Genomic DNA, 12084 nt, shown 5'->3' on the forward strand with positions numbered 1-12084 from the left:
TCCCTTCTCTGGATCTCCCATTCCCGTCTGTCACAGGACAGATGAACTGGATGGTTTCAGAGGTCTTATTCATTACAGGGCTTCTTAGGGAGGTCCAAAATCATAGCACATGTGACTTGGCATCACTTCTTGTTCCAAGAGCCCAGGGGGCAGCTTTCAACCAGTCTGTTGGTCACCTGTCAGAATCTACAAAAACTCTGACATCATCCAAGTGATCCCCACCAAGTTCACTGGGCTCCTTTGGGCTTTGCTAATGCACATGATGGGGATGTATGTACCTCAATGCTGCTGAACCTTTTTAAGCAATCTTTTAAAAACCAATCAGATTGAACGTTGGGCCCAACCCCTTGCAGAGTCCAATAATCTGTAAGCACGAACCCTGTGACAGACACTTAGTATTCATCAGTTCAAGAGGAGTCAATTCACAGCCCTGGTAATTAACGCTACAGAAGAAATTAAAAGTGCAAAGGAATTGATAAAGATGGCATATGTGACTTCAGAAAGAAGAAAGAGTGGAGACAAAGATAAGGTCAACAACAAAGATATCTAAAAGGTGCCACACAGAACCTTGGGGAAGCCTCCAGAGGCAGCTGTTACAGGCACTGGTGCTCCAGTAGGATTCATGGTAGCACTAACTGTTTCACAAGACAAAGTCAGAGACCAGCAGGTCCTCATTACTTATCTGCCATTAACTGATGGAGTGATCTTGAGCCAGTCATGTCCCTTCTGGGCCTGTTTGATTGCCTTTCTAATTATCTGACCACATTCTTTCCTTATAAAGAGACAAACAGAGGCAGATTCTTCTCTGTCTATGGACTAATCTAGTACAAGGACTCACAAAAGAGGTCACAAGAGAGGTCATCAGGTCCAAATGAACTGTGGTGGCCAGTCTTTCCCTACACAAACAGCAAAATCAAGAGCTGACCTTCCAAGCACATTCTAATCCCAATTTGCTTTAGGGGGTTAGGAAAAGTCATTTAGATCCTCTGTCCACTGATGTCTTCCTTACAAGCAAAAACAGCAGTAAGAGTTCCAACAAGGTCCACCACAGAAGACCAAAGGATAACGCACAGGCTCTCAAGAATAATGTGGCTGTAAGGGAAGTGGGACACTGCAGCTGAGGCAAAGACTCAACAATGTCACCACCCACTGACAGCAAGACAAGAACCACGGATTCATCCACCTCTTCTGGAAAGGGGCACCCAAGGCAACCATGTAGCCATGAAATGAACTGATCCTACGGCCTGGAATTAAATCATGCTCTGGAGAGTGAGGGGCTCCATGTAACCATGCCTTTGACCTTCTCCTCCAAGGGCACAGCTCCCCTCCAGGGAGCAGAGATGCAAAGGCAGGTTTCCAAACCTCCTGTAGCTCCCAAAAAGCCAAGTACAGAGCCCACACAGTCAACCTTGTGATTCAAGAACAAGAGAAGATGCTCACTCCAGCAGCACGCATGCTAAAATGGAAACAATAGGAGTACAGAGAAGATTGGCATGGCCTCTGCAAAAGGATGATGTGCACATTTCCTAAATGTTCCATATTTTTAAGAGTTTCTTTGTACTTTTAATTAACAATACTCTACTATACACTTAAATTTTGTTGAAAGGGGCTGGTGTTCTGGTGTAGCAGGTTAAGGTGCCATCAGTGACATCAGCATGCATATGGGCACCAGTTTGAGAAACTACTGCTCCACTTCCAATCCAGTTCCTTGCCAAAGTGCCTGGGAAAGTGGTGGAAGATAGTCCAAGTGGTTGGGCCCCTGTCACCTGAGTAGGAGAGCCAGATGAAGGTCCTGGCTTTGGTCAGGCCCGGCATTGGCCATTGCAATCATTTGGGGAAGAACCAGTGGATGAATTATCTCATTCTCTCTCTTTATCTCTCCTCTCTGAACTCTGTAACAGCAGTAGGAGTTCCTACCAGGTCCACCACAGAAGACCAAAGGACAACGCACAGGCTCTCAAGAATAACCTGGCAGTAAGGGAAGTGGGACACTGCAGCTGAGGCAAAGACTCAACAATGTCACCACCCACTGACAGCAAGACAAGAACCACGGATTCATCCACCTCTTCTGGAAAGGGGCACCCAAGGCAACCATGTAGCCATGAAATGAACTGATCCTACGGCTATGGAATTAAATCACCACTCTGAAGAGTGGACAATAAATAAATAGACCTTACGATTTTTTGTTGTTGTTAAAAGAATACATCTCATTTTTTTTTTTAAACCACAATTAAACAAAACATCCTGGGTCAAGACCAGTCTTCCACTACATAAGCCTTTTCACCCACACTGTGGTGTGGTGAGTACTCGGACAGGACTACAGCCAAGGGCACAGCTCAGGTGGGCTAAGGACAAAGGAGTTGGAGTCTAGCTGAGGTCAAAGAAGTGAGGTTCAAGACCACAGACACTTAGGAGGCATCATAGCCAGGTGTGCTATGGAAAAGGCTACATACTGTGAGTATCCCTGACTCCAGAAATCTCTACCTGGAGGGTCTTGGCAAACATAACAGGTGTATTTCTCGGGCACATTTTCTTCCAGTAATCCCATGCAGACCCCATGCTGCCAGCACTGGCACTCTTCACACTGTTAGAATTAAAGAAGCAACAAAAATTAAACTCAGAAGGTATCCTCTACCAAAAGGAAGACCCACCTGCTTGGAGGGAGGACAGTAGGAGAGGGGAGGGAGGGGCACTCCCACTCACTTCTACAGACCTGAGCTGCGGCCACAAATGTGGACAGGTACTGTCTAATATGGTAATATGGCGGCTCCACATGGGGCTCCATATTTAAACAAACACATTAAACTCATTTCCTCAGTCACAGTAGCAATATCATAAGTACTCACAAGCCACATAAAGCCAGTGGCTGCTATACTATGATATTTAGATCTATTAAAAACAGCACTGATCTCATCAGAACAACTATTTTTCACTCCCATTTCTATAGACTTTTGCTTTCCTGATCCCTTTATGGGAATGCAGTTTACACTGTCGAATCTGGAAAAAGGCTAACCTGAAATGAGGAAAGGGTGAGATGGAGTTTGGCTGAGACATTCATTAGTGGTGTGACTCCTCAGGACACTTCTCTTCCCTGGACTTCAGTTTCCCCATCTGCAAAATGGGACATGATTCCTACCTGCCCCAGGGCTGTCTATGAGGATTCAATGGGTCACATAAAAAAAGCTCCTACTGCAGACCCCAGCTCACAGCTCTATGTATGACATGGTTGCTACTACTAGAGAGCAAGCCAATTCACTCTGAGCCCTCCTGGAGGCATCACACATGTTAATGGTTTGCATTTATTCTTTATAAACCTCACAGAGGGTCACACAGCTGATGGGAGGCAAAGGCAGGCCAAAACACAACCCTGGCAGATTTAATCTCTATGGTCACTTGCCTTCCTGGGATATTGGGAAGGTGAGAGAGCAGGAGGAAGAGAGGGGAAGGAAGGAGTCAGACAACGAAGGCAGCAATAAGAGACAGTGAGTAGCTGAGGACAGAAGTTCAAGAACTACAGAAGAGAGAGTAGAGAACGGAGAGGAAAGGCAGGAATTCCAAGGAGACACTAGGACACTTCAAGCAATTCCAGACCAAGGCCCTGAATTTTTAACTACCCTACCCACAGGTTAGCCTGGGAGGAGGACAGGGAGCTATACAAGGGGCTGCAAATCCGAAGAAGAGACAGTTATCAACCACTTGAAGTCAGATGGCCTCAGCAGCAACAGGGCTTCCTTGGGCAGATACAAGGTCTCTAGGAAGCTAACCATATCAGAACCAACAGGGGCAGAGCTAGGAGAGACTTCATGTAGGATGTGATACAGATTCTTCAAATTACAGATGAGAAATGGAGGCTCAGAGAGGAAAAGTAGAGTTGGAAAGACAAAAAAAGCAGTTAAGAATAGAAAACAGACTAACAAAGATGAAACAGTATCACCAATACATTTTCTAAGTGTCTTGAGGACTAGGAATCACTAAAAATGAATCAAAACACAGCTAAATTTCAAAATTCAAAATGATAGCTTTTTTGCATGTGGGTATAGATTAAATCATTATTAAAAGTTTGATTTATGGAGCAGCAGGTTAAGATGATGCCTATAAAGCCAGCATGCCCTATCAGCACAGGTGCAAGTCCTGGCTGTTTCACTTCCGACCCAGCTCCTTGTTAATACACATGGAAAAGCAGTAGAAAATGGCTCAAGGGTGTGGGCCCCTACCACCCACATGGGAGATCTGGATGAAGTTCTAGGCTCCTGGCTTCCGCCTGGCCTCACCTCAGCTGTTGTGGACATTTGAGGAGTGAGCCAGCAGATGGAAGATCTCTATAATTCTGCCTTTCAAATAAATAAATACATCTTTCAAAAAAAAAGTTTAGGGGCCAGTGTTGTGGTGTAGCAGGTTAAGGGCTGTCTGTGACAGGGCATCCCATATAGGCGCTGGTTCAAGTCCCAGCCCTGGATGCTATGGCCATTTGGGGAGTAAGCCAGCAGATGGAAGATCTGTCTCTCCTTCTCTCTCACTGTAACTCTGCCTCTCAAACAAATTTTTTTAAAAAGCTAAAAAAAATTTTTCAAAAATTCACTCGGGTGTTGTGGCACAGTGAGTTAAGTTACAGCTTGTGACACTGGCATTCCATATTAGAGTGGCAGTACAAGTACTACCTGCTTCACATCTGATCTAGCTTCCTGCTAATGTGACTGAGAGAGTAGCAAACGATGGCCTAAGTACTTGGCCCCTGTCACCCATGTAGAAAACCAGGATGGAGTTCCTGGCTGCAACCTGGTCCATAAAGGCTGTTGTGGGCATTTGGAGAGTGAACCACCAGACTGAAGATCTCTCACTGTCTCTCCCTCATTCTCTGTCACTATTCCAAATAAATAAATAATTGTTTTGGTTATTCATTGTACCACCCTTAAAATCAGAAACAGGGAGCCAGCATTGTGGCACAGCAGGTTAAGCCACTGCATGAGACGTCAGCATCCCATGAGGCACTGGTTAAAGTCCTGGCTGCTTTGTTTCAGATCCAGCTCCCTGCTAATGTGCCTAAGAAAGCAGAAGATGGCCCAAATCTTGCCACCCACTTGGGAGATCTGGATTGAGTTCCAGGCTTCTGGCTTTAGCTTGGCCCAGCCCTACCACTGTGACAATTTGGGGAGTAAACCAGAAGATGGAAGACTGCTCTCTCCCTCTCTCCCTGTAACTCTACCTGTTGAATAATAAATCTTTAAAAAAATCTAAAAAACAAATTGGGGCCAGCATTGTAGCATAGAATGTGTGTATATATACATATGTGTATATGTGTATATATGTGTGTGTATATATATATATATAAAGAATAGGAAACTGGCAACAACAGTTGCCTCTAGGGAATAGGTAGTTGTGGGATAAAGTGGAGCTAAGTGTTTTCTATTTGTTTTTTGGGCTTTGAACTATGTGAGTGCATTATCTAGCAACAAAGAAAAAACAAATTTAAAAATATAAAGCTTTGAAAATGAGATTCTTGTTAAAACTGCTAAATAACTTTTAGTGGAATTGGGTACTTATTGTATATTTATTGCTCTAGGGCAAAGGCCAGCTAGTTTAATTAAGCCTATAGGCCAAACCCAAGTGGAATGTTACTTTTGCGAATAAAATATTACATGAACCCAGCCGTGTGTCCTACGGACGAATAGGGCAGAACTGAGTAGCTGCTACAAACCCATGTGGTCACAAAGCCTAAAATATTTGATATATGGCCATTTAAGAACTTTGCTAAAATCTGCTCTGAAGCATTCAAAGTAATTTAAATATCAAATGCATTTCCTGATGTTCATTTCTATGTGTACCCAGGTTTCTCAAATACTCATGGTTATTCAGCAGGATTATCACAGATAAATATAATCAATCAATAATATACCTAAAGTTGATATCAGTAAGAAAATGACCAAAAGAAAATTATTTCTCTAAAATAATTCATGCACTTCCAGAAAACAATTCTAAATGTATTCCATGGTTGTTCTATATCAAAATTTAAGTTAAAATTTTATTTTAAGAACAAATTATTCCTACCTTCCTAACTAGAGGTTGAATGCATTAAAAAGGTTTAAATTATATTTGTTCTCATTAGCTCCACCTATATTAGTGACTTTTGGCTGAAGTTACTGAGTGGAAAAGGTACATTGCTCACATGAAGGAGATCATCAGAAATTGTCCCCTGGGGCCAGTATTGTGGCACAGCAGGCTAAGTCACTGCTTGTGACACCAGCATCTCATATGAACACCAGTTCAAGTCCTGGTTGCCCCACTTCTGATCCAGCTCCCTGTTAATGTGCCTTGGAAAACAGCAGAAGATGGTCCAAGTGCTTGGGCTCCTGGCTTTGGCCTGGCTCAGTCCTAGCCATTGTGGTCTTGTCTAGAGTGAACCAGCAAAGAGAAAATCTCTTCCTCTCTCTCTGTAACTCTACCTTTCAAATAGTCTTTAAAAGAAATGAAGAAGAAGAAACTGTCCCTTCACAACACAAAGTCAGCAGGACATACTCTTGACTCGAATGACAGCAAAGAAAAGTGCTAGTAAAAACCAAGGAGTTTTTAAAATATATATATATATATATATTTTTTTTTTTTTTTTTTTGGAAAGGCACAGTGGACAGTGAGAGAGAGAGAGAGAAAGGTCTTCCTTTTTGCCATTGGTTCACCCTCCAATGGCCGGCGGCCGGCACACTGCGCTGATCCGAAGGCAGGAGCCAGGTGCTTATCCTGGTCTCCCATGGGGTGCAGGGCCCAAGTACTTGGGCCATCCTCCACTGCACTCCCTGGCCACAGCAGAGAGCTGGCCTGGAAGAGGGGCAACCGGGAAAGAATCCAGCGCCCCGACCGGGACTAGAACCCAGTGTGCCGGCGCCGCAAGGCGGAGGATTAGCCTATTGAGCCACGGCGCCGGCTAAAAATATATCTATTTTTTAAAAGATTTATTTACTGGGGCCAGAGCTGTGGAATAGCAGGTAAAGCCGCTGCCTGCAGCACCAACGGCCTAAATGGGCACCATTTCACCTCCTAGCTGTTCCATTTTTGATCCAGCTACTTGCTAATGGGCCTGGGAAAGCAGCAGCAGATGGCCCAAATGCTTGAGCTCCTGCACTTGTGTGGGAGACTCAGATGAAGCTCCTACGCCTGGTCAACCCTGACTGTTGCAGCCATCTGGGGAGTGATTGAAGCAGTGGATGGAAGATGTCTCTTTCTCTGCCTCTTCTTCTTTGTAACTCTGCCTTTCAAATAAATAAAAAAAAAGGGGGGGGGGGGAAGAGACCTTCTATCCTTTGGCTCACTCTGAAGTGGCCACAGGACTGGGGCTGGGGCTGGGGCTGGGGCTGGGGCTGGGGCTGGGGCTGGGCTGGGCTGGGCCAGCTGAAGCCAGGAGCCTGAACTCTATCCAGGTCTTCCACATGGGTAGCAGGAGCCCAAGTACTTGACCCATCTTCAGCTGATTTCCCAGACACATTAGCAAGGAGCTCAATCCAATATGGAGCAGCCAGGATTTGAAATGACGCTCATATGGAATGTCGGTGTCACAGACAGCAGTTTAACCCACTGTGTCACAATGCAGGCCCCAGCCAAGGAGCTTTGAAGTGAGCTCAACACCAGGATGCTGGGTACAAGTATTGAGTTGAGGCCAGCTTGGGGGAGGCCAGACAGAAGCTTACATGCAGGAGACAAGAAGTTGGCCCTTACTGCCCCGTAATAGTTGGTACAGCTCAATAGTTCCCAATTTCTTCACTTAGCATCAAATGGCGCATCAAGCTGCACCCTCGATACTTGACACAGCAGTCAATGGAGAAAGTACCATGAATCAGAATTGGCTTGCATACTGTTGATATGGAACAGCCTTGTCAGGAGGGGTCTTTCTTACCCACCCAGTGGGAACTCCTAGGGACAGCTGAGGGCCAAATACCATCAGGCTATCAGGGACCAGAACTGAGCACACACCCAGAAAAACAGGGTAGTAACCAAAGACCATCAACATCCTCTATAAAATAAACTTTATTAAAAAACTCCACTTAAAATTTATGTCTTCACATTATGAAACAATTTTCAAATTGTTATCCACAGAGCTTCGGAGGGACAACAAAAATGCATACTCAGGTTTCAGGCCAAATGTTAAGGCTACAGAGCCCATCCATACACAGTTTTGCACTGCTAGGCTGGCTCAGCATGATGCTGTCCTAGGACTAAGCCTTTCCTCCCATCTCTGATGAATCGACAGGACTACACTGCACGCTGTTTAGGAGGAGTCCCCCTGACAAAAGTCATGTGCATCACATTCGTGTCACTGCCGTACAGCCAGAGAAAAAGAAATGAGTCACCAAAAATGCTCCAAGTCAGCCACTATCACTCACACTCTGCCTCTCAGACCTCAGGGGAACCTGCCTGCCACCTACATTCCTGACCTGAAACATGAAGATTATCCACACCGAACTTCTGAAACCTCTGTTTTACTTGTTAGACATTTTGGGCTTCTGTGACAGAGTCTGTTGGGAAAGGGCTTCTGATGCTGAGAAAGTTTGGAAACCACTGAACCAAGGTATTCTGAAAACCAGAAAGGTCAGGTGATCAAGGAGACCTTCCATGCACCCTTGAGTCCCAGAGGTTAATATGTAGGCTCCTAAAAAAAGAAAGACACTCCCTAAACCCAAAAAGTGTGAGAGAAAGACAGAGACAGACAGACAGAGAGAGAATGTGTGTGTGTGTGTGTGTGTGTGTGTGTGTGTGTCTCAGAGAGAGAGAAAGAGAGCGTGTGCGCGTGTGTGTGTGTGTGTGTGTGTGAGTGAGACTGTCCATGTGTGGGCTCCTGTGCCTGCACACTGGTAAGGAAAGGTGAGTCTGCTAGCTTAGACAGTGCTGTTATATTTCAAAAACAATTTTTTGTCTCATTTCTCAATTATAAATGTAAATCCCCATAACTAGGGACAGAACATCTGACTGGGTATCCTGGGTTCAAATAACCTGATAATTCATTTAATGGTTCTATATTTAATGGTTCTCCAACCATGAGCAAAATGCATCTTCATAATTTAGTTTATCCAATTTTTCCCAAAGACTTGCAACAGCCTGGCTAGAGGTAAAATGGTATTTTTGAAAATATTCCAGAAATGTTAAACCATTATTTAGTGTCACTACAATGAACACAAAGAACATTACTGGGGCCGGCACTGTGGCATAGAAGGCCAGGCCTCCACCTGCAATGCTGGCATCCCATAGTGGTACCAGTTCCAGTCCTGGCTGCTTTACTTCCAATCTAACTCCCTGCTGGTGCGCCTGGGAGAGCAGCAGCAGATGGCCCAAGTCCTTGAGCCCCTGATCCATGAGGGAGACCAGAAAGAAACTCCTAGCTCCTGGCTTCGGCCTGGCCCAGCCCCAGCCATTCCAGCTCTTTGAGCAGTGAACTAGTGGGTGGAAGATCTCTCTCATGCTCTTTCTGCCCTTCAAATATAAATAAGTCAATCTTAAAAAAAGAGAGAGAGAGAGAGAACATTACTAAGCTACATGCATGCCAAGGAACACCACCGGACCATAAAAAGAAGTCAACTATTGATGCATACGCCATGGATCAATCTCAAGAAAATTACACTGAAAAGATACATTCCACATAACTCCATCCATCAACAGTCGTACAATTACATAATAAGAGAGATGTAAAACAGGTTAGTAGTTTCCAGGGCTTAGAGGTAAGGGAAAAAAGGACCGAATGGCTGGCTAACGAGGGGTAACATGAAGGAGTTTTGTGCTGACAGAGCAGCTGAGTATCTTGACTGTGGTAATGACTACAAAAGGCTACACAGCCACTTGCACATGCAAATGTGCACAGTACATGTATTTAACTGGCGAACTCTGAATAAGCTCTGTTAATTGTGCCGATGTCAATTTCCTGGTTTTGGCACTGGGCTGTGGTTTGTGTGTGCTGTTGGCACAGGAGGGCGTGTGGAGGAGGAGTGCATGGGTTTCCTGTATGTTTCTTCCCAACATCCTATGAATCTAATTATTTCAAAGTAAAAATTTTTAAAAAGCACTAGGAAAATAAAAAGTGAAAAAGCAAGTGTACCTAGTCACTCTCTGATTTCTCCAAAGATTTGAAGAACAAAGGTAAAGCCCCCAAAGCAGAGGGGATTGCTGAATACAAAAGACAAATGGAAAGATAAAGAGGCAAAAATGCAAGTGTGCATTAGATCAAGACCCATAGGTGAACCTCCAAAATTGATGTCCACAGCACTGCAGGACAAGGAAATAACATTCTAACACAGAAAGCAAGCCAAGGGCTGAGGTGTTTTTCTCATAATCTTAACAGACTGGGTCAAGGGGGTAGCCATTCCAACCCCTACTTCCATGCACACAGTAACAGAGGCAGGCCCCAGGCAGCATTGTTATACAACACAAGGCTGCCCACACTTCCAAACTCTATCATCCACCAACAGATCAGACGACTAACCCAGGGGGAAGCATTTGGCCCAGGACCAACCTCTTCCCACTCTGGTCTAAGGCTATTATCTAACCTACACCTTACCCAGGAATTCAGGATTGGGGTTGAGATCACAACCTCACTTGACGTAAGTTGTCCCATAAACACAAAAATGTAAAACTGGTGAGAGGGGAAGGGGTCATGAATGATCATTTTACAAGAAAATAAGCCAAGTAGCAAAAAGAAAAAGAATGAAATCAGCTGTGGGGAGAAGCAGGAGACAAAGTGGACTGACCGCAAGACAGAATTCCAGGTTCCTGAGCCTGGCAGCTTTCTCCGGGTTCCAAGTCCCAGGCTATTTTCCCAGCAATACTTATATTCACCCCAAAAGAATCCTAACTAATTGAACCATGACTTACTTAAAAAAAAAAAAAAAAAAAAAAAAAAAAAAAAAAAAAAAAAAAAACACTCAGATTCCCTGGCCAGCCAGGGAACTGTCAGGAATTCCTGGGGTATTTACAACAGCCCTTGGAGGCAACCAGATGAAGAACAGCTGCAATGAACAGGAAAAGAGGGGCCAGAGGCCAGCAGGTGCTAGCCAGGGAGGGTCTCACCAAGCAGGTAGGGCAAACTCACTCCAAAGGCTCCTCCCAGATTTAGAGATGACAGACACGCATGTCAGGAAAACATAGAGCAAGAAACTATGTTAAAAAACCAGCCTCCATTTCCACAGGCTGTACAGAGGCTTGGGCCACTCCCAAAGGTGAGTGCCTGCTGCTCCCCTCCTCACGGTGTGAAGAGAGGCAAGGTCCTTCCCACTGCAGGTCCCACCCGGCTCACACAGAGCCCAAGGTTAGGTTCAAGGATTCCCCAGGTCCTCTTTCACTCTATTATGGGCTATTTAAGGGCAGCCTGGGATCCCGAGGAGCCGAAAGGAGAAACAAAGCGCAGTCTGCTGCTGTTCATACTCTCCCTGGGGCTTCTGAGGTGACTCGTCACTGCTGCGGGGCTGAACTCCCCCTAGGGACCTGTTCCTGGGAGCGCTACCTACCTGAATCATGAAGTCATTCTCTTCCTGGACTTCACAGATGCAGCGGACCACTTCAAAATCATAGTGGTCATCCCCATCAAGCTCCTCGTCCGGGTTGGTGGTCACATCGACATCCTGGCCGTACTCCTCATCACTCCAAAGAAAGCTCTCAGAAGACGACTCACTCAGATTATCCTCCTCTGGGAGGAAAAGGAAAACAACAGGCATTACTGTACATTACAGTTGCACCATTTAAAGTAAAGCTCCATGAGCTTTCACGGGCTGGGAAATGGGGACCTTTGTTCCTTAGGCCTGTCCTCTCGTAACAGCCCCCCCCCCCCCCCCCTCCAAAAGCATGCTGCGTGGTGGCACCACACTGCGCTCTGTATCCTCATCACACTGAGAGAACGGAGCCCGCGCTAGTAGCCGTTCATTGTCAGAGGACGCACGACTCCCACCCCACCCTGTCAGGCCCTGGCTCCCAGTTGGCCTTCGTCAAGAGATACTGGTAAAGTTCTGCACACAGTGGGGAAGGAGACAGGGGAAGACTGCAGAAAGAATCAGAACCAGTACAATGCCCGAACAGTTAACGTCACACCTGCTGCGGCAGACAGTGGTCTAAGCCAAG

The 12084-nt window shown here is 45.5% G+C and overlaps 1 protein-coding gene and 1 pseudogene across 3 annotated transcripts in view; one reads left to right on the forward strand and one right to left on the reverse strand.

Moving 5' to 3' along the window:
• The window catches only part of PHF20 (PHD finger protein 20), a 141983-nt gene that overhangs the window by 16132 nt on the left and 113767 nt on the right, over positions 1 to 12084 (reverse strand). For all 3 annotated transcript variants that reach the window (XM_008255971.4, XM_070051317.1, NM_001171336.1), the window contains 2 exons: positions 11478 to 11656; positions 2485 to 2584 (listed from right to left, as the gene is read on the reverse strand). In XM_008255971.4, the coding sequence (XP_008254193.1) occupies positions 2485 to 2584; positions 11478 to 11656 (279 nt within the window). The remainder of the gene's footprint in view (positions 1 to 2484; positions 2585 to 11477; positions 11657 to 12084) is intronic.
• Positions 1433 to 1545, forward strand: LOC127491197 (U6 spliceosomal RNA; annotated as a pseudogene).

This window comes from Oryctolagus cuniculus, chromosome 11 (assembly GCF_964237555.1).
Source record: "Oryctolagus cuniculus chromosome 11, mOryCun1.1, whole genome shotgun sequence".
Taxonomy (NCBI): Eukaryota; Metazoa; Chordata; class Mammalia; order Lagomorpha; family Leporidae; genus Oryctolagus; species Oryctolagus cuniculus.